General features: G+C 40.0%; 1 protein-coding gene across 28 annotated transcripts in view; it reads right to left on the reverse strand.

Moving 5' to 3' along the window:
- Positions 1 to 20,855, reverse strand: part of DST (dystonin) — a 466,993-nt gene that overhangs the window by 56,531 nt on the left and 389,607 nt on the right. For all 28 annotated transcript variants that reach the window (XM_006110983.5, XM_025182427.3, XM_075923642.2 and 25 more), the window contains 10 exons: positions 16,528 to 16,647; positions 16,251 to 16,358; positions 12,958 to 13,176; positions 7,858 to 8,061; positions 6,657 to 6,888; positions 6,049 to 6,275; positions 4,756 to 4,878; positions 4,441 to 4,542; positions 3,011 to 3,112; positions 43 to 216 (listed from right to left, as the gene is read on the reverse strand). In XM_006110983.5, coding sequence (XP_006111045.3) covers positions 43 to 216; positions 3,011 to 3,112; positions 4,441 to 4,542; positions 4,756 to 4,878; positions 6,049 to 6,275; positions 6,657 to 6,888; positions 7,858 to 8,061; positions 12,958 to 13,176; positions 16,251 to 16,358; positions 16,528 to 16,647 — 1,611 coding nt within the window. The remainder of the gene's footprint in view (positions 1 to 42; positions 217 to 3,010; positions 3,113 to 4,440; positions 4,543 to 4,755; positions 4,879 to 6,048; positions 6,276 to 6,656; positions 6,889 to 7,857; positions 8,062 to 12,957; positions 13,177 to 16,250; positions 16,359 to 16,527; positions 16,648 to 20,855) is intronic.

The raw sequence follows: 20,855 nt of genomic DNA on the forward strand, positions 1-20,855 counted from the left end.
TCTGCAACATATATGATAAACCCCCTTCCCAACTTCATTCACCTGTCTGTTAATTATTTTCTCGTCTAGCTTGACCCACATCAGTTTGAGCTCTGAGAGGGGTTCTTGAACTGTGTGCTTCTCACTTTCTTCTGTAACCTTCTTCAACAACAGTTCTGCTTGATGACTTAGCCTTTCCATTTCTATCTGCTGTTGATAAGCCTCCATCTTAAATTGCTGTTGTAAATACAAACATATAGAAAATCATTTGTCTCACAAGTAACTATCAGACTGTTCACAAGCGATGGGCAACCAAGAAGAGCTGAATGGGCCATGAGCGGGAGGGAGACCAGAGACCGCACGCGTGGGCCATGCCTTCCACGGATCACGAAGACACCTGTGCACGTGCAAGCACGTGCCATGCCACTCTTGGGCAGGTGGCTCCAGCTGCGTGACACCCACGGGCCATGGCCCAATAGGCACATGCTTGTGCAAAGAGACCTGACATGCTTCCGACCCCAGGGAGGGACCCAGCAGGATGCTTTACCTTCACATATCCCCTCTACACAGAGGCGGGGAGATGTCCCCCTCCCCCCCCGCCCCCCCCCCCGCCGCCCCGGCTACACTATACATGGCACAGGGACATGGGTGTGGTCTTGGGGCAACTCCCAGTCCCGGGGAGAGCCAGACATCCTGACCATGGCCTCTGTACAACCACAGCGGCTCTGACGGTGCAGGACATGGTCACCCTCGCATTGCGGCGTGGGGGAGAGGGCTGGGCATCATCCTCTGCATCCCCAGGGAGAACTGACCACTTCTCTTCTTTCTCTACAGCTGCACCAGCTGCTCGTGCAGGGCGCACCACCCCGCCCGGGACATGCTCCCGCACCCGTGGCCTGCTCCGGACCACCACCACGGAGCAGGAGTATTGGGACCAGCACCTGGGGGCCCTTCGAGCCGTGCACCGCACACTGCAGGTCTGGATGTGGGAAGACCTGCAGCTCCGCCACGAGCTGCTGGCTGAGGTCCGAGGGCTGAGCACAAACCTGCAGCTCCTGCTGCAGAGCATGGTGCCCAGTGCTGGTCCTGCGCCTGCTGCCCACCCAACTGCTGTCCCTCCTCCCACTCCTGCCCCCCCTCCCACCTCTTCCTCCTCAACCCCCACACCCTCTTCCTCAATGGCCACACCCCCCACCTCAACCTCCGCACCCTCCACCCCATCCCCCCGGGGACGCCGAGGTCCCCTCCCTCGCCGTGCTGGGAGGCGGTTGGCCTGGCGAGACCCCCACCCCTGATCCTTGTGTTTCCCCACCCCCTCCTTTCCCTTGCTTCGCCCTTCCAGCTATCTCCTCCCAGTTTTCCCCCTCCCCTCTCCCACCTCCTTTTCCCAGTTTCCTCCAGTTTTGTTCAGTAAAGAGAGTTTCTATTTTTGACCAGACGTGTCCTCTATTTTGTACATGAGGAAGGGGGGCTAGGGAAGGGTAAGTGGAAGGAGGTGAGGGAGGAATGGGGTACGAGCCCCCGATGGGGAGGACTGGGCTGGCTCTGCAGGCTCCTCGGGGTGGAAGCTCTCCTGCAGCCCCCTGATTGCTCCCTCTCCCCAAATGGCAGCCTGTGGCAAGTGCAGCCGGGCTGATGTCTGAGTGCTGTGATGTGCCGAGTGTGGGCACTCCGGGCACTCCAAGCCAGGACTGCTTTGCAAGCGGGGCACCCCTGAGAACTGTCTGTCCGGGGTGGGGATCGGGTCCCTTTAAGCACAGCCCTCGGCTAGCCTGAGACAGCATCTCCACGCTCTAAGTCCTCCTCTGATGCCCTGCCGGCACTGCTTCCGGCCATCCTTAAGCCCGGTTCAGGGTCCACTTAATGTGGACATGCTAGTTCAAATTAGCAAAATGCTAATTCGAACTAGTTTTCTAGTCTGGATCCGTTAGTTCGAATTAGCTTAGTTCGAATTAACTAATTCGAACTAAGTTAGTTCGAATTAACGTTGTAGTGTAGACGTCCCCATATTTCCTAATTCAATATTTATATACAGTATGCATTTAAATCAAGAAGATTGCAGTTAATAGAAAGGACAAAGAGAAAAGTTTAAAGTCCCCCAAAATATTCTCTTCCCCTTTGGTAATTATGTGCATAGGAAAACATAGAATGTCAGACTGTTTATTATCATGAATTCTCATGTATGGCAACATAACAGTAATCTCTGACTCCGGGAACTGAGATAGTACACTACTCTGAACTTCCATATAACCCCTTTCACTGGAAAATCTGAAAGCAGTTTCAGCAGTCAACACCCCTGTTTTACAGAAAGGCAAACTGAGGCAGAAAGCTTATTTTTTTTCCTACTCATAATTTTAGAAGATACATAGTTGTGATTCATACAAAAAGCCACATCATGAAAAAAGACAATCGATTTGGCTAAGGCTATGCAGTGAGTCAGTAACAGTCAGGAGCAAAACCAAGGACTCTTGACTCTCAACTCCTACACTAATCAGTACATAGCCCTGCTTCCTATTTAAAACATGCATAACAGCGTGCTGGTGTCATGACCATACTGAGTCAGATTTCCTATATACTGGGATTCAGAGTTGGCTTGGAAATATGTTTCATAGCCCAGTGGGGTCTAGTGGAAATTATGTGATCTCAGTTTGTGTATTTAGGCATAGTCCATGATATCAGGAGTCAGAGGCATTGGAAGAAGTTTTCCATTCACATTCCCAGATGGAGGTTAAGTGCCCTACAGCATCTGATACATGGGGAAGTGAGGAAAATAAAATGTGAAAGGAAAAATATCTTCAAATAACTTTTTCAAGGAAATCAATGTCATGACATTTTTTTTCAGAGTTCTCAAATCATATATACATAGGATAAAATCTGGCCCAACTGAAAAGTCAATGACAAAGGTTTTCACCTAGCTAAAATAAGCTACTTACTATAAAAGCATTATGATATTTGGAAGTTTTAATATAACTAGATGGCTGCTGAAATATGCAGAATGATAACATAAGAAAAATAAAGGACTAGTTCATACCTTCAGTTCCTCAGTTTGCTGCTTCACTGTCTCTATATCAGTTCCAACTGGTGACATTGAAGCCAATTTACTGCCAGCAATATCTACCCAGTCAAATATTGCCTGAAAGTTGCAACAATAAATTGTAGTATAAATGAAACAACACGATAAATCTTGTCATGAAGTATATAGTTTGAAAGCTATGTATACTATAATTTTAATGTAGTAGATAATGCTGAGTTTATCTGCCATTGCACAAAATGACTTCATTACCTTCTTCATAAGAAAATAATCTGGAAAAATTAAGTTGTTAGATAGTTTCTTGACAATCCAAATATTGAGTACACTAACATCAGGTAATACGTGAATATACAAAAACCCCACTGATTTCAGTGCCAGCAATATGCATTTAAGAGGTACAGGATTGGCCTCTTATTAACAGCAAGTTTCTATCATGGTTACTCATATTACATAGTATTTTACTTTAAGTATTTTCACTTATTTCAATGGGATTTCTATTACAGCAAATGCACTGTACAAACTGCTATTTCTGTAGTGTTCTCATCCTTTCCTCAGACTGATCTTTATAGCTCATGCCACTGAATGAAATCTGGCTTTTATTAATGACTTAAACAAAAATTCCAACTGAAATCAACGTGAATTTTCATTGTATAAGAGTGTGGACTGACCAACTGCATGCAACTGACCAAGCTCAACAGGGAGGTGCAAAAGTAACTTCAAGTCACATTTATGTCTCCTCCCCAATATTGAGGCTGTTCAGACAACAGCCTCAAGGGGGCTCTGTATTATGCCAATAGCTCCTAGGGGCTGCAACAGCAACAGTGGACTGCAGACGGAAAAAAGATTGCCTCAGTTTTCAAGTAGTATTATGGCCCCTGTGCCATTTGCCAAGAAGGACGATGGCTCTCCACCACAGAACAGTTTTGCAATGCAAAATCGTCTACTTCTTGTACAAACGAAAGATCTGCAGTAAAAGGAGAGTTCCTTGAATTCCTCTTCTCTCCCAAGAAAACTGCAGCACTTAGGATTTGAACTGTTTAATTTGTGTTTACTTCCCTTTTAGCACATGCAAATATTGTGACACAGCCTCAACTTACATATTATCTTAAGTACTGAATGTATCATAATGGAATGTTGCCTATCCGCAGGGCTACCATGCGAAATGTGCGGGAACAAATAAAATCTGCACTCAGTCTAGTAAAAACAATGAAACTTTAACTTAAAATCTAAATACAATATGAAAAAACAATTAGGTAAGGAATGTAAACCAGCATATTTATTACATTATGCAGCAAATCTGTGAAAATACTTCTGTTTATAGAAGAAAATGCTCACCATAATCCTACAGATAAAATCAATTGACAGCTACCCAGTAATAGGTTTTTTTTTCTAAGACATAAAACATAATAACATTTCATATTCAAGATTACCTGCAGACCATCTTGGTACTGAACAGCAGCCTGCATAGCTTCAGAAAGTTTGTCTACCCTCTCTTTCCATGCTTTGTTTAGAGTGTCCCAAGCTGAATTTAACTGCAATTAAACAGTGAAATATTTCAGTCAGAATTTAGATAAATCGGGGTCATACCTTGTTCTAACTGAAGGCAATGTGTTTTGTCAGAGTCAAATTGGCCCCAAAACTTTAACATTACACTTCTTCAAAGTGTTTTCTGATGAACTATCGCTTCTACAGTACACAAATACTATAACATATTAGTAAGTATCAAGCATTTATGTTACTCATACCTCATCTATGCTCTTATTCACAATAGGTTTGTCAGGTTCACCACAAGCAGCTATAAGTTCAGAACCTAAGTTTACCACTGTATCCAATTCTTCTTGCAGTCCATCAACTTCTTCTTTGATAGCCTAAAAGGAGAAAAAAAATAAAAAATTTCAATGTTCCTCTATTTCAAAACACAATATAGATACAGTTGCTTAGAAGATACAACATTAGAAGCCTTGATTCATATTGACACCAAGGTCATATATGAGGCATCTGTGGCAATGTGATAGGTTCTTGAAGTAAGCATAAATACAGGCTCACTTATAATGCCTCTTTATACTGACAGAGTGGTGCAAATTGGCCTTCATGTAAGGGCGCGCCTACACTGCACCATTATTTCAAGATAACTTAGCATTATTTCGAAATAACAATGTGACCATTCCGTTATTTCAAAATGTTTTTGAAATAATGGACAACTTATTTTGAAATCTGTAAACCTCATTCTACAAGGAGTAATGCCTATTCCAAAATAGTTATTTCGAAATAAGGCATGTGTAGACACTCCACTGCTGCTATTTTGAAATAGCCCCTCACCAGGGCCATTCTAAGATATTCCTTCCCAGTGCCTCCTGAGGCTTTAAACTGAGATAACACGTCTGCATTAGGGAAGTCCACCTCAGACTAATTTTGAGGCTTCTCTGCAGTGTAGATGTGCTATTTTGAAATAAGCTATTTTTGAATAACTAATCCAGAATAGCTTATTTCCAAATAAGCATACAGTGTATATGCACCCACTTCCTGCCAAAATGAAGCTTATAAGGATACGTGATTTTGTACAAAAGTGAAAAGTACAAACTAGAAGATTTTAATCATTTGGAGTTCTCAACTTACTATTTTTGTTTTTCAGTGATTACCATTGTTACTTCTATCTTGTTTTAATCAGTATAAATGACTGTAGGCTTGGAAGAAAGCATATTCATTTCATATCAAATAGTACATGATACTCAGATAATTTAAAATATGTATGACTTGTTTAATTTCTATTACATATTTAATGCTCATACACACGGACACAGATAAGCATCTAGACATATACATGTTGGAAATCTTTGTGCACTTAAAACAAAAGTGTTGATATACTGATTATTTGCCATGCAGTCTTGAAATATTGTTAATTTCTATGTAACTATCCTTGTTGGTTTCTAAAGGACAATTCTCTTGCTGTGTTCCATGATAATTTTGTAAAAAAAATCACATTTCCTCTGTATATTGAAAAAAAATTCTTTAAACCTTTAAAAAAAAATTCTACTGACCTCTGCAGCTTCTTGCTGTTGTTTGACTACAGAGGGGTCAACTCCAGGTCCCTCCAGTTCTCGGATGAAATCCTGAGTATCTTTAATAGTGACTATAAGAGTCATGTGATCACACCAGAACTTTTCAGCTAGATCCATCACATCCAGCAATTTGGCCTCCCTTTCCTCCGCCAAGGCCTGGATATCTTCCCAGATGAAAACCATTTGCTTAAGTTTATCCTGAACAGCTAAAAAGGCAAATGGATTCTATTACACCAATAGAGGACAACCACTGTTTATGTTTACTTTTGTAGTGATACTTCATGAATATGTATGTCACGTGTATACTCCGTATGGAGGAAACCAGCTAGCTTTTTAATTCAGATTGTAAAATACTCAACAATGGTAAACAGAAACAATTTACATTGCACTTTAAAAGAGTCCCAAAGGCTTGGTTTAGGACAACAGTTCATAAAGCAAACAGATTCCTTTAAAAAAATCTTTAGACGCTTCTCCACGAGAACATTCAAAATGAACTAGCTGGTAACCAAAAAGAAAAATGGAGATTTTATCTACCATAGATTAGTTTATTTCAATTAGAAAAAGAAACCTTTCAGATAAATTATTACCTTTAGCAGATACATCCTTATCAGCTCCCTCTGAGCGAGCTATCATTTCCTCCCCACGCTGTTTGAGTGTCTCATACACGGGTTGAAGTTTTTCCAGATCTACTGACACATTCTTATTTTCGCTGATCTGCTCTTTAATTTTCTCAACCTCAGCTGAGATTGAAGGTGGCTGCCTCAGACGTTCAGCTATGCGTTCCAAACTCTCAAGCGTTGGATCTATCTTGTCATGGAACTGGGGGTATAAAAGAGGGAGGAATGTGGAAGAAAATAAATTGGAGAAAAGACAAAACAATAAAAAACCTGATCTGAGTTTTAAGTTTGTAATGAAATATGAAATCTGGTAAAAACCTGGCACTTCTGTTATGATGACTGCATATAGCTCTAATTATAAAACACAGGCTCACTCAGGGTACGTCTACACAGTAACGATATTTCGAAATAACTTAGCCCGCATTTACACAGGAGGCAGGTATTTTGAAATAACGTCAAAATACTGTCAAGCTGTAGGACTTCTTATTCCAACTCCTCTAACCCTCATTGTACAAGGAGTAAGGGAAGTTGGAGGAAGAGTGGTCTTTTTCTAAATAAGTGCTATGCAGACACTCCTATTTTTTAAATAAGTTATTTCAAAAATAGATACGCAATTGACATAACTGGAAATAAGCTATGCAAATTGAGCTAAGCCCTGCTGTGTAGATACACCCTCTAATCGTGCAATTATCTCATTCTCTAATGGCTGGTCTACAAAGAAGATATAAACCCTTCTACTAATAACACTTAATGAAGATTCTCCTTCAGTGGTAGAGGTCTGTATTTGCAGCTGAATGTTCTAAGTTCCAGCTGTATATATGTGATTTAGCTGAATGACTCGGTGCCCCTAAATAAGGGGTCTCATGGATTACTAATATGCATGGAAGAGAACATGTTTGTCCAGAATGAAGGCAAAGGTAACATCCCACATATAGCACTCAGACATTCCTGAAATAATGACTTCAAAATGATTTACCATTTGGCAATACAAAGTTGTAAGGAAAGCATAAATAGAATAATAGAAACACAATGCTGTGAGCAGTGATACAAGCATTTACAAGGCCATATGGGAGCATACGTCAGATAAATCTGCCATTTATCGCTAATCCATAGCCTAATAACAATGTATATATTTCTATTTGAATAAGATACTCTGAGTTTAAAGTGATACCTGAGTAGACTGAGAAATGGCTTCATCCAGTGCCAAAGCGCGTTTTTTGACATCTTCTTTAATTTGACTGTAAAGAGTGTCAGCCGCCACATATTTCTCTTGGATACAGAAACCTTCTTCTGGGCTCAACTCCAACAACTGAGGGCCAGTTTTGTTCATCTTATCTATATGAGGCTTGTGCTCAGCAATCAGCTCACGCAGTTGCTATAAACAAACCAAACAAAAATTATCAGTTTCTTATGCTTACACCTCCACATTACAGTTGTCTGTACTTCTAACACATCCAGCTGGCAACGCATTCTAAACAAATACTTTTTATCTTAAAGTATAGCACAAATCACATCGAATATAGTCAGTCATTGGCCTGTCTGTGATGGTTCTCTCTCCAACACTGAATAGCTATCCAGGCACAAAATGTAACATTTAAAGATATACTAGGAAGCTCTATGAAGTAAATACAGCCGGTCCCCGAGTTGCAAATGGTTAAGTTACGACCGTTCGCATTTACGACCAAAGCTCCCATGAAGCGGTCATAAAGGCGGTCCCTGAGTTACGAACGCGACCCGTGCTCACAAACAGCGTGGTCGCTATGTAACTCAATGGGGTCCAAGTTACGAACAGATCGAGTTACGGCCAAGTGTTTGGTCCGTAACTCGTTTGTAACTCGGGGAGAGGCTGTAATGTAGAACATATTATTATACCAAAGATGCTAACCGTGCACACAATACTGGCCATGGCCAATCCATTTCATGATAAAGTCTGTAATTCTTGTAATAGAAGTAATAGTACAGATAACTGCATAACTACACTGGCTATCTGCCCTTGAAATAATGCATCTTGGGGTTAATACTAATCCGTATCACACAGTGCCTTCTATCCAACAACCTCAAAGTACTGCATTAACATTGTATTAGAATCAAAGCACTCTGTGATGTAGATATGGAAAGTCTTATTATCCTGGCTTTACAAAAGAAAACTGAAGTACAGAGAGGTTAAATAAGTGAGTGGTAGAGCTGGGAATAGAATCTACATATCTCATTTCCAAGCCCCTAGTTTCAGTCACAAGACCCCAGCCTGCCCACCTCCAGGATCTATAAATACATGCTAGGTTTTTTGACAGGGACAAGCAAATTAAATTAGCCCCAAATAAACACCAGTCCTTTAGGGAAAATCAGTTAAAGTTCCAACCTGTCCCCTATGCCTTTCCATTCTCTCGACTGTTTTTAACACCAGACCTTCGGGATAGTGTGGGTAAAAGGGTTTGTGAGAGTAAGCTGACTTCTTATCCAGCCTGAAAGTTACTCACTCCCTGTCCAATCAGGTCCCATTCTCTGGCAGGCAAGACTCTCCCCCTTCCTATTGTAGCGAACCCTAGTAATTCCTGATTAAGTCTCATTGATCTGCTATTTTGAAAGTGGAAAGTCCCAGTGGAATTACATTTCAGAATGCACTGTATAGGACTATGAAAGTGTTAATGTCCAATTCAAGGGCAGCCTTGCCTACTACAGTAAATTTCCGATAATCTGTCACCTTTAGGACCCAGGGGGTGCCAGATTATCAAATATGCCTGACTATGGGGGGGGGGGGTATGAGGAATCTGGGGTGGAGTAGGGGGGATGTGCCCCTCGGCGATGTGGGACCAACCCGGCAGCACCCCAGCTGCTATGGCCCAGGCTTCCCGGAGTCAGACAGTACTCAGTTTCAGCAGCGGCTGACTTGGGGAAGTCTGGGGCAGAGCAGCTCCAATTGCCCAGCACTTCCGGGTTCCAGATGGTGCCGGACCATAAGAAGTGCCGGACCACTGGAGTTTTATTGTAGTTAGAGCAAGAGTCTGGCATACCAGTTAGAACTGAATGCAGATGGGGAAGATCCAAGAATGAACCCAAGGGTCATAGCTGGAGTCAGAGAGCAAAGCCTAAACTGAAGAGTTAATTGGAGTCACAGTCAAAAAGAATAAGAGTTTCCAGAAGTTGAGGCAGCAGCTTTGGGTGGGATGATTTGAGTGTGTGCCTACAGAACTGTAACCTGAATTTGTAGGGTCTGAAGGAATCCTAGTATGTCCAAAAGGAGCACAGCTGCCTCTGTGGAACCCATCTGAAGGGCAGTATAGCTGCTTACCCACCCTTGTTCCATCTTTTGAGCTGGGTATGCTATAGTACTAAAAAAGGAGAAAAGGGTATTACCAAATATCAGATATTGGGGTTTTGCACACTTCTAAGAGAAATTTAGACTTATGCATCAGAACAGGGTCCTCATACAAGGTCCTTGTATCCACTTAAGTTCTATTTAACTGACATACAGATGCTGAGGTGGCTCTCTGTTCAGGGATGAATTTCACTTGGATTGATTTATTATGTTATTAAAATAGGATGAACGAAACAGTATATGAATCTAGATGGAATAAAACTAATAATGGTGAAATTAATTTTACTATTTACAATTTTAATATCGTAAAATAAACAAAATAGTCTACAGTTAACTGTATTAATATTTAAAACTTTAAAACAAAAATAAAATAGGACTAGATATAATAGAGGAGATCTTTCTCATAGCTAACTATTTAGGTAACAATTCCAGAAAATCAGTATTTCTGTTTAATTATTCAACAACAACTTTTAGGCTACGTCTAGACTGGCATGATTTTCCGGAAATACTTTTAACTGAAAAGTTTTCCGTTAAAAGCATTTTCGGAAAAGAGCGTCTAGATTGGCACGGACGCTTTTCCGCAAAAGCACTTTTTGCGGAAAAGTGTCCCTAGCCAATCTAGACACACTTTTCCGCAAAAAAGCCCCGATCGCCATTTTCGCGATTGGGGCTTTTTTGTGGAAAACAAATCTCAGCTGTCCACACTGGCCCTTTTGCGCAAAAGTTTTGCGCAAAAGGGACTTTTGCCTAAACGGGAGCAGTACAGTATTTCCACAAAAAGCACTGATTTCTTGCAGTAGGAAGTCAGTGCTTTTGCGGAAATTCAAAGGCCAGTGTAGACAGCTGGCAAGTTTTTCCGGAAAAGCGGCTGATTTTCCGGAAGAACTGGCCAGTCTAGACACAGCCTTATACTATTAGTCTTCTGCTAAACAAACAGATCTTCAGCTAATGGCATGATCTAGTAAAAATACCAATGAAGGGCACTCATGAAAGCAGAAAAACTGAAGTCAGTAGGCCTAATTACATAAGAAAAGTGAGCAAGATTAGGTTTGTAACTAAGGAAAATATTTTGCAAAGATGAAGTAATATACCCAATCTTAATCTCTTACTGGAAAATGTTTGTCTCTGCTGGACAATATATATAGTTTGAAGGAAACTGGGTGAAGTCTCTACTTATCAACCATATATTTCAACTGTGCATTTGCATTAAAGTCTCAGATAAAACAAGACAGTGAGTCACTAAAACTTAAGATCTGTGGAACTAAGTACACTTACACGCTGTAATATCAGTGCACTGAGGAAGATAATATGAATACTGAATAATTAATGTACAAAACATGATTCCCAAAAGTAAATAATCTTGGCTGTAGACAAAATCATATTCAGTTCACTAAATTAATAAGTAGGATTTATTTGATGACTTTACTAGATTTACCTGATGTTTTTTGGGTTCTTAACTCAATTAATGTTTGTTTTTTGGAAAATAAAATGAAAATGTACATATTTCATTTAAATCATTGCTCTGGGGTGGGGCTGAGGATAAGGGGTTCAGTAGCCCTCCAGGGACAGGGCTACCTCAGCCCTCTGAAACTGCAGCAGCTTGAGGCCAGGTGAGAAGCACTTATCCATTGCTGCTGAAGCTCCAGTAGACACAGCTAGAGCAGGCATGCATGTTCCCCAGCTGAGGCTGGTCCAGATTCTTCTGTCTCCTGTGCTCCCCAGCCAGAGTGAGGAATACAGCAAACTGGGTATTTTCCCCTCGCCCTCTGACAAAGGGAAACAGCCAGCAATGTTCTCATAGGAATCGGGCTGTCCCAGATGGTGATTCTGTCTCTTTTCTGTATGGTTTTATGAGAAGCAATCCCATTCCAGGCACATCCCATTTTCCTGGCACAACCAAAGCCTTACTTTGTTTTAAGATATGTTAAAAGGAAGCTATATACCAAATTTGGTAGTCCTAGTTCTTATCATTTAGGAGGAGTTATTGAACAAACAGACACACAGACAAATTATCTCAAATATATAGTAGATTATCTAAACTTGAATCCTGCAGTCAATGCTACAGCAAACATCTAAAAAATACGTTGTATATTAGAAATCACATCTATTATCCACAGGAACCAAAGTGCTGCATGCCTGGCCCTGTCTGGCTGAAACACTAGAAAATCTAGTTGTCTCATTATCTTCTTGGCTCATCAAGAAAATAAGATTAACTTCCCAATGGAATAGCAAAAAAACCCCAACCAACCAAACCCTACCACGTTTTGTATATCTATATAATATTATATAAATAAAGAGCACCTAAAATATGGATAGGCATTATTTATCTGAAATAAAGAGGAACAAATAAAAATGACTTCCAAGCATCCTGCAATGTTATGAGAAATTACTCATTACAACCGCAAAGTGAGCCCCTGAACATACAGTTTGCTTACTAAATGCATTTAGACCACATCATTCTCATAGTTCAGACAACGTCTGAGGAATTCTACTTGTATTGAATCACTCTGGTAGGTTGCCTCAGAGCAGATACTCTAGTTCTTTTGATGGTCAAGATTTCTCTTTTCTTGTTCCTTGCCTATTCTTTCTCAATTCTGTTTATCTGTTTTTGTTTTGGGTTCTTATAACACTCACACCTGGTTTGAACTTTTTAAACTTACTTCTTAGCTATTTAACTCTTGTACATTCTAAATCTACTGCTATAATTACAAATCTCTTTCATGTTTCTATTGTTCACGTCCTCTACTAGAAAGTTCTGATTGTATACATAGTTTGGGAAACTGTGACAAGTTTAAATTAACTTTATTTTGGACTATCATTTCATATAATTTTTTAAAAAGTGTACTCCTACATCAAATGCATTCAAATCTGAGAGTTCTACTGTACTAAGGAGGCAGGCTGCAACATACTGGATCTTCTTGTCTGCTTTGTTCTATAAAATTGCAGAGTGCTTACCCGATGCTCTTCTTGCTGTTGCTTTAAAATTTCATATTCAAGAGCTGGAGCAGGAAGCTGTGAGATGACCATTTCTATTTCAGTTAACCACGGCCAAAGCTCTTCGTAAGTCTCCCAGAACTGGTTAACCAGGGACTGAGCACGTTCCAGCTGGAGGTTCCTTTCAGCATTCATTTGACAGACCATATCGTATTTCTGTAAGAGGCTTTCCAGTTTTCTCTAAAACAGCATTAGGAAGAAATACCAGCACTTAGATACCTGGGTAACAGACACTGTTTAAATACTTAAGGTTGAAAGAGAGCTAAGCGTTATGATATTTATTACACCACCATTAAATAAAACTAACCCAAATACTGATTTTAGTAGCACTAATTTAAATCAATTATTCCTCCTGGAATGAGGTTTAACAGGTAGTTTGATTTAGGACTTTATTTCGAACTACCAGGTCCCTGCCATGTGTAGACACTGGCAGTTACTTCGGACTTGTGAATTTCAAAAATTAGTGACCGGCCAGGAAGATGCAAATCAAGCGTGGGATATTTAAATCCCAGGCTCGATTTGCAACTTCGAATGCCTACATTAGCCTCCCTAGTTCGAACTAGGGGGCTAGTGTAGACATACCCTCAGGGAGAAGATTGTCATCGATAGACTTATCATCAAGACTCTTGGTAGAGCCTGACTTTTCCTTGGCATTCTCAAATCAAAGTGCGACCGATTAGGCACAAATCTCTTTGTTTACAAGATCTGATGAGAGACAGCCTCAGCTGGCATGGCTGGTCTTATAAACAGTCAGCAGAAAGTGTGAAACATTTCTTTTATATTTTAGCTTACATTAACTAACAGTGATGCTATCATGCTAATAATGTGATGGTTAAAAGTACACAAGTAAAATGATAAATCTCTTACACATATGTAAGTAGTAATACAAAAATTAAGATAACAAGTAGCTATACATTTCTCCCATGGAAAGCTGTCCACCTTATCACTGTTGTGAAACATATGAGACAGTGAACACAAGAGCTGAAAATAAATAAATAAATATATAAATAAACAACAGATTGCAAAATAGAATGCCCTTTTTTGGGCTAACAAGCCAGCCTGAGTTTATGATGTCATGCACGTAATTAAGTTACAAAAGATACCATCCAGAGAACCATACACAATCTAATGCACAGATAAATGGCAATTTACACTAAATAGATTACAAATATTTAACAAAAGCTCATAAGAAATCATCTTCGGTTACTTTTACAGACATTTACTTAAATAAATTGAATTCCTTATTTATTTTAGGAGCAAATAAACTTTCTTTTCCACAGCTGAAGACTATCTCCCATGTAACTGAACTGGTGCCTTTCTGCTGCACAAAGATCAGATACATTGGAAGCAGGGGACTCTTGCAAGGAGGGTGTGAGCACTTTGCTCACCAATGTCCAGCACAAAGGAAGCTGAGTGCCTTTAAGCAGGGAGAATCTACCTCCCATCCCTAGTCCCATATAAGAGAAGGAACAAAAAGTCCACATCAGCCTTTTTTAGCCACTTGGCTGAAATAGCCCCCCAAAGATAAGAACATATTGGGTTAAATGGTCCATCTAGGCCAGTATCCTGTCTCCAACAATGGCCATTACCAGTGTTTCAGGAGAGTGTACAGAACAGGACAGCTGGAGTGTCCACCCATGTAATCCCCTCCATAAACTTATCTAATTCTTTTTTTGAACCTAGTTATACCTTTTTTACAATGTGGTGTAAGCAAAAGTACTTCCTCTTTTTTTGAATTAATTCTTCTGCATATTAATTTTAACAGGACACCGCTGGTTTTCATATTGTGAGAAGGATAAACAACACTACCGTGTTCACTTTTTCCGCACTTTTTTTTTATTTTATGTATCTGCATCGTATCTCCCTTTTATTCCTTTCTTTTATAAACTAAACAGACCTAATCTTTTTAGTCTCTCTGTGTATGGATTCTGCTCTATACCTTTAATTATCTTCATTGCCCTTCTCTGAACCTTTTCTAGTTCCAATATATTATTTCAGACACAGGGTGTACAGTAGTACTGTGATATTTTCTGTCACTTTACTAATAGACCCTAACATTCTGTTAGGTGTTTGTCTGAAGCTGCACAACGAGTTGAAATTTTCAGACAATTATCCATGGTGATGCCAGGTTTTCTTTCTTGAGTATATATGTATAATTGGAACTAGGTATTTAAAAAAGTTTAACTGGTTAACCAGTTAATAGATAAGCTAATGCTTATCGGTTACCATTAATGGTTAAACTCTGCATGAGGCTGGGAGTCCTGTGGGGCTGGGAGCCTTGAAAGTTTCAGCAGCCCCGCAGGGCCAGAAGCTATTAGCCCTGGCAGTGATTACATGCTTAATATCAATATTCATTTTTTACATCCTTTGTTGGGATTGTTCTTTCCATTGAGCATTACTTTGCACTTATCAATGTTGATTTTTACCTGCCATTTTGCCATCCAGTCATGCAGTTTTGTGAAATCCCCCTGTAATACTCTGCAGTTAGCTCCGGTTTTAAGTGTGAGTATGAATACTTCTGTTTCCACTGCAAACTCCACTACTTCTCTGTTCTCTCCCTTTTCCAGATCATTAAGGAAAATATTGAGAAGCACAAGTCCCAGCATTGATCCTTTGGGGACCTTGCTATTCACCTCCCTTCACTACAAAAACTGACCATTTATTCCTATCCTTTGTTGAGGCTTGACCCAAGCGCTCTAAAATCAATGGAAAGATTCTCATTTACTTCAGTGGGCTTTGAATCAGTGGGCTTAAGGCACCACAGCTGTTGGGGCAAGATTCCTCTTCACTTGTCTTTGGCACATCTCCTGACTGTATGACCCTGCTACACAAGCCAAACATGGATCTGGATTTTACTGTGAAAGGATTCCTAGAAGGCTTTTACTGCATTGCTGTGGGTTAGAAGGGGTCCAGTTCTGTCACACTTACTCATGTTGACTGATACTTAGTTACTCAGATAGTCAAATGGTGGATAAAGATGGCAAAATCAGACTCCACAAATCACTGGAACACAATGAAGTGAATACTCAGTGCTTACTTGCTGAACATTTCTAACAAAAGAAGACCAAAGGAAATTTGTGCCTTGAGCATCCCTTCCTTTATCTTTATTTGCTCAGATCAAATGATCTCCTATTCACAACAAATGAACTCTGCCAATCAATAATAGTGAAAAATTAAATGTGACCCTGTGGAAGTGGTTCTGTAAATGCAGAGCTTCAAAGCCATGATGGCAGCTGTGAGTTATAGTTCCTTACCTTCATGGACTGTTTCTCCTCTTCGGTGCATGTGTTCATAATCTCATCCGCAGTTTCAATGAGCTCATCTATAGCATCCTTGTGTCTCAGAATCTCCATGGTAAATGCCTTGTGACACAATAAATACTGGTCAGTAATAAAGGTTGAGGACATGAAGCGAAAACTATTTTCGAAGTGCATTATGATGGACTTAAAATTAAATTATGCTAGTACATTTTCTAGACCAAAAAAGCATTGGCCAATAATTAACATGACAGTTAGAAATGCATTTCTTTACCTTTTGAACTTGTAGTTGAGCAGCGGTCTGGTCTTGCTCAAGCCTAATATCACCCAGAGACATCAATTTGTTTTCTGTTTCTGCAATCCACGCTAATTCTGCATTAGCTGCTTGATCAAACTAAATGAAGGAGACATGAATTAGTTCAGCAATTTTACATTATGCAGCTTGAACTGATTGCTTAAGGTAGTTTAAAAGGCACATTTAAAAAAAACACAAATGCTGAATTGTTAAAAAGATAACAGTTCACTTCCATATAACATTTCATATATACGTGAACTCCAGAACTTAAAGTGGTACTGAGAGGAATATCAGCTTAATTCGGAAGCATGACAAAGCAGCAGGAAAACAAGAGACACAACATACTTTCCTCAAACTTACAAATCTCTATAGGGTATGTCTACACTGGATGGCTATTTCAGGATACCAGAGTTATCCCGAAATAGCTACCCTATGTCTTAACAAAACACACATTATTTTGAAATATTTTCAAATAACGGCCGCACTATTTTGACATCCCAGTAAACCTCGTTCCACAAGGCTTAAGGAATGTCTTGAAATAGCATGTTATTTCAAAATTTGGTGCTGTGTAGATGAGCCAATTTTCAAAACTTCCTATTTTGAAATTTAATCAAAATTAATTCCATATCTTATTTCAAGTTTAGGGTGCTGTGTAGATGCACCCAAATAATGTAGGAAGATAAAAGAGAATGTAATTTTTGACTGCATTTTACTTGTCCTTGTTAGTGATGCCTATAACTTTCAACTGACTTTTCCATTTTAAAATGTGTTTATCAAGTCAATGTAATCCTATGACATTAAGACGCTTAATCAGATATACAAGAATTAGTGCAATATTAGACAATAAGGTGGAAATCCTAGCCCCACTGAATTCAATGCAAAACTCCCATCCTGTTTTCTTCAGTAGAGACAAGATTTCACCCTAAGACTTGCTGGTGGATTAAGTGGGAAAATGTTCTTTGTGAATTTGGGCACAGCCTGTTCTGTTCTTGAAGAACTGACTTTCCTTCAAAAAAAACAAACCCCAACTCTGAGCATTTCAAAGTAGAAGGCTATGTTCTATTACATAGTTCAGAAAGGAGCAAAGGACCAGGAAAGAGAGCATAAGGGGCCATAGAACCTGCAGAAAGAGGACAGTAGATTGAACACTGTATATTTTAGATTCAACCCATATCACGGAACCCTCTGGACAAATATCTGGATACTACAGTTTAAGGAATATTTCTGAGGTGAAGCCAAGGAGAAGCCGTATGTTGGATACTGAGCTATTCTGAAAATCTGTCAACAAGTGTCACAGCAGAAACTGGTGGGCACTGAGCAGTTTTGAAAATCTGGCTCTTATTTAGGTGATGTTGGATATGTCTACACTGGTGCTGGAATGTGTAAATCTCAGCTTAAGGGGACATGCCTGTGCTGGCTCTGACTGAACTAGTGCATTAAAAACAGAAATGTGGTTGCAGTGTACAAGGGCAGGATGTCCTTGTCTGAAGCCATAGATACATACTAGCCCCCTTCCTTCCTTACGCTGCAGCAGCCTTACTTCCATTTTTAGTGCACTAGCTCAGTCAGAAGTGGAAGTATGTCTCCTTGAGCTGGAATTTACACTGCTCCAGGGCAGCCAGATCCTAAGCAACAGACAAATTCCAGCTCCACTTATGGGCACTGGGCACATGCAATTCTTTTATTGCGCTCTTTTGAAAAATAAATCAATATGGACATCATAATCTGTCACATACATTGTCAGCCTTTCTTGTAGGTTTCCTAGCCCAACACTAATCAGTCCTACAAAGCTTGAGAACCTTGACAGTTTGCAAGTTTGTGGCTGCAGACACATCATTGCACGACACCTCCCAACACCTGAGGTGTATTTTAACCACTGAGTCTGTCATGTCTTATTGCTTAATTATGAGCCAGACATAAAATAAATTATATAGGTCTGAGATTTATTTTCCCTTATGAGTCAGTCTTTATCATCCTTATTTTAAACTATTGTTATATGAAACAGAGCACATTTTTTCCCAGTCGATGTCATCTCTTATTTATAGTGATAGAAGGTAAGTTTACCCTTAATACTGCAACTATTTTATTAAAACATATACTCTTACTCAGTCTGCATTATGATACTACTGCCAAACTAGTATACTACACTAGTGGTATTCATGCTACAGTTCTAGACCTGCATGTGGATTCTGGGGCACAGTTTTTCTGAAGTCCACCCATCTGAGTAAAGCTCATTCGACCCTGCAGAAGTCTCAATACTATACAGGTGTGTGCCTCATATTATATGATAGGGCTTTGCAAGGCATCTCAAGATATGCTAAGCAAACCTAATAAGGCTACTTGTTTCCTCTCAAAGGATGGGAGGGTAGCAGGGGGACAGAAGACAATGACTAGATTCACAGAGAACTACAAATGAATTGAAACGTATCTTTTTGTTGTTGCATTGCCATGGATATGTCATACTGAATAAATTCCCAATGAAAGAAGGTCATGATCCAAACATGGCAATGGAATGTCTGGATGCCGTGGCAACTGCAGGAGAACCTCAAAGTTACTAACACTAGAGTTATGAACTGACTTGTGAACCACACTCCTCATTTGGACCAGAACACAGGCAGCAGCAAAGACCAAAAAAAAAAAAAAAAAAAGCCCCATGACAAATAAGTACTGTGATAGACATAAAGTACTAAAAAAGTTGGGAGGGAGGGGGAAGAATTGAAAAGATATGATGAATAAGGGAACTTTTTTTGCTTGTGTTATTTAAAAATAAAAATAGTTAAAAGCAGCATTTTTTTCTGCATAGTAAAGATTCAAAACTATGTTAAGTCAATACTGAATTGTAAACTGTTGAAGGAACAATAATTATGAACATCTCAGAGTTACAACCATCCTGAAATGCTGAGCTGCTCTGAACTGTGAGATTCTATGGAATAATTTTGCAACTCCATTTGACGATCAAATGATTCTTTCACACTGAGATTTTATCACAGTGAGATTTGCATGTATAATATATTAAAGAATGAATACTGTAAAAATGGCATGCTTGTATCAGGATTTAACAATGGTGTTTTATTTCCATTATGGATGACAATGCTAAATTATGATCTTTGAATTACCTGTGGGCAAGTCTGAATTCATCAGTTTGATACTATCACATCCTGATGGACGTTATTTGCTATTTTGTTTGATCAGCAATGTATAATGTGAATGATGAATCATTAAGAATTCCTTCATTAACACTTCGTAAGGAATCTCTTTGGCAGAACTCATGGGAGACTTCAACTTTCCAGATATAGACTGGAGAACAAGTGCTAGTAATAATAATAGGGCTCAGATTTCCCTAAATACGATAGCTGATGAATTCCTTCATCAAGGAGTTGCTGAAACAACATGGGGGATGCCATTTTAGATTTGGTTTTGGTGAGTAGTGAGGACCTCATAGAAGAGATGGTTGAAGGGGACAACCTTGGCTCGAGCGATCATGAGCTAATTCAGTTCAAACTAAATGGAAGGATAAACAAAAATAAATCTGAGACTAGGGTTTTTTATTTCAAAAGGGCTAACTTTAATAAATTTACTAAATTAGTTAGGGAAGTGGATTGGACTAAAGAATTAATGGATCTAAAGGCGGAAAAGGCCTGGGATTATTTTAAGTTAAAGTTGCAGAAGCTATCAGAAGCCTGTATCCCAAGAAAGGGGAAAAAATGTATAGGCAGGTGTTTTAGACCTAGGTGGATAAGCAAGCATCTCAGAGAGGTGATTAAGAAAAAGCAGAAAGCATATAAGGAGTGGAAGATGGGAGAGACCAGCAAAGAAAGCTACCTTATTGAGGTTAAGAGCTTGTAGGGACAAAGTGAGAGAGGCTAAAAGTCATGTAAGAGTTGGACCTTGCAAAGGGAATAAAAACCAATAGTAAAAGGTTTTATAGCCATATAAATAGGAAAAAAACAAAAACTGAAGACGTGGGAGCGCTAATAACTGAGGGTATGTCTACACTACCCCGCTAGTTCGAACTAGCGGGGTAATGTATGCATACCGCACTTGCTAATGAAGCCCGGGATTTGAATTTCCCGGGCTTCATTAGCATAAGCGGGGAGCCGCCATTTTTAAATCCCCGCTGCTTCGAACCCCGTGTAGCGCGGCTACACGGGGCTCGAACTAGGTAGTTCGGACTAGGGTGCCTATTCCGAACTACCGGTACACCTCGTTTCACGAGGAGTACCGGTAGTTCGGAATAGGACCCTAGTCCGAACTACCTAGTTCGAGCCCCGTGTAGCCGCGCTACACGGGGTTCGAAGCAGCGGGGA

The sequence above is a fragment of the Pelodiscus sinensis genome, chromosome 3 (genome assembly GCF_052426305.1).
Source record: "Pelodiscus sinensis isolate ZL-2025 chromosome 3, ASM5242630v1, whole genome shotgun sequence".
Taxonomy (NCBI): Eukaryota; Metazoa; Chordata; order Testudines; family Trionychidae; genus Pelodiscus; species Pelodiscus sinensis.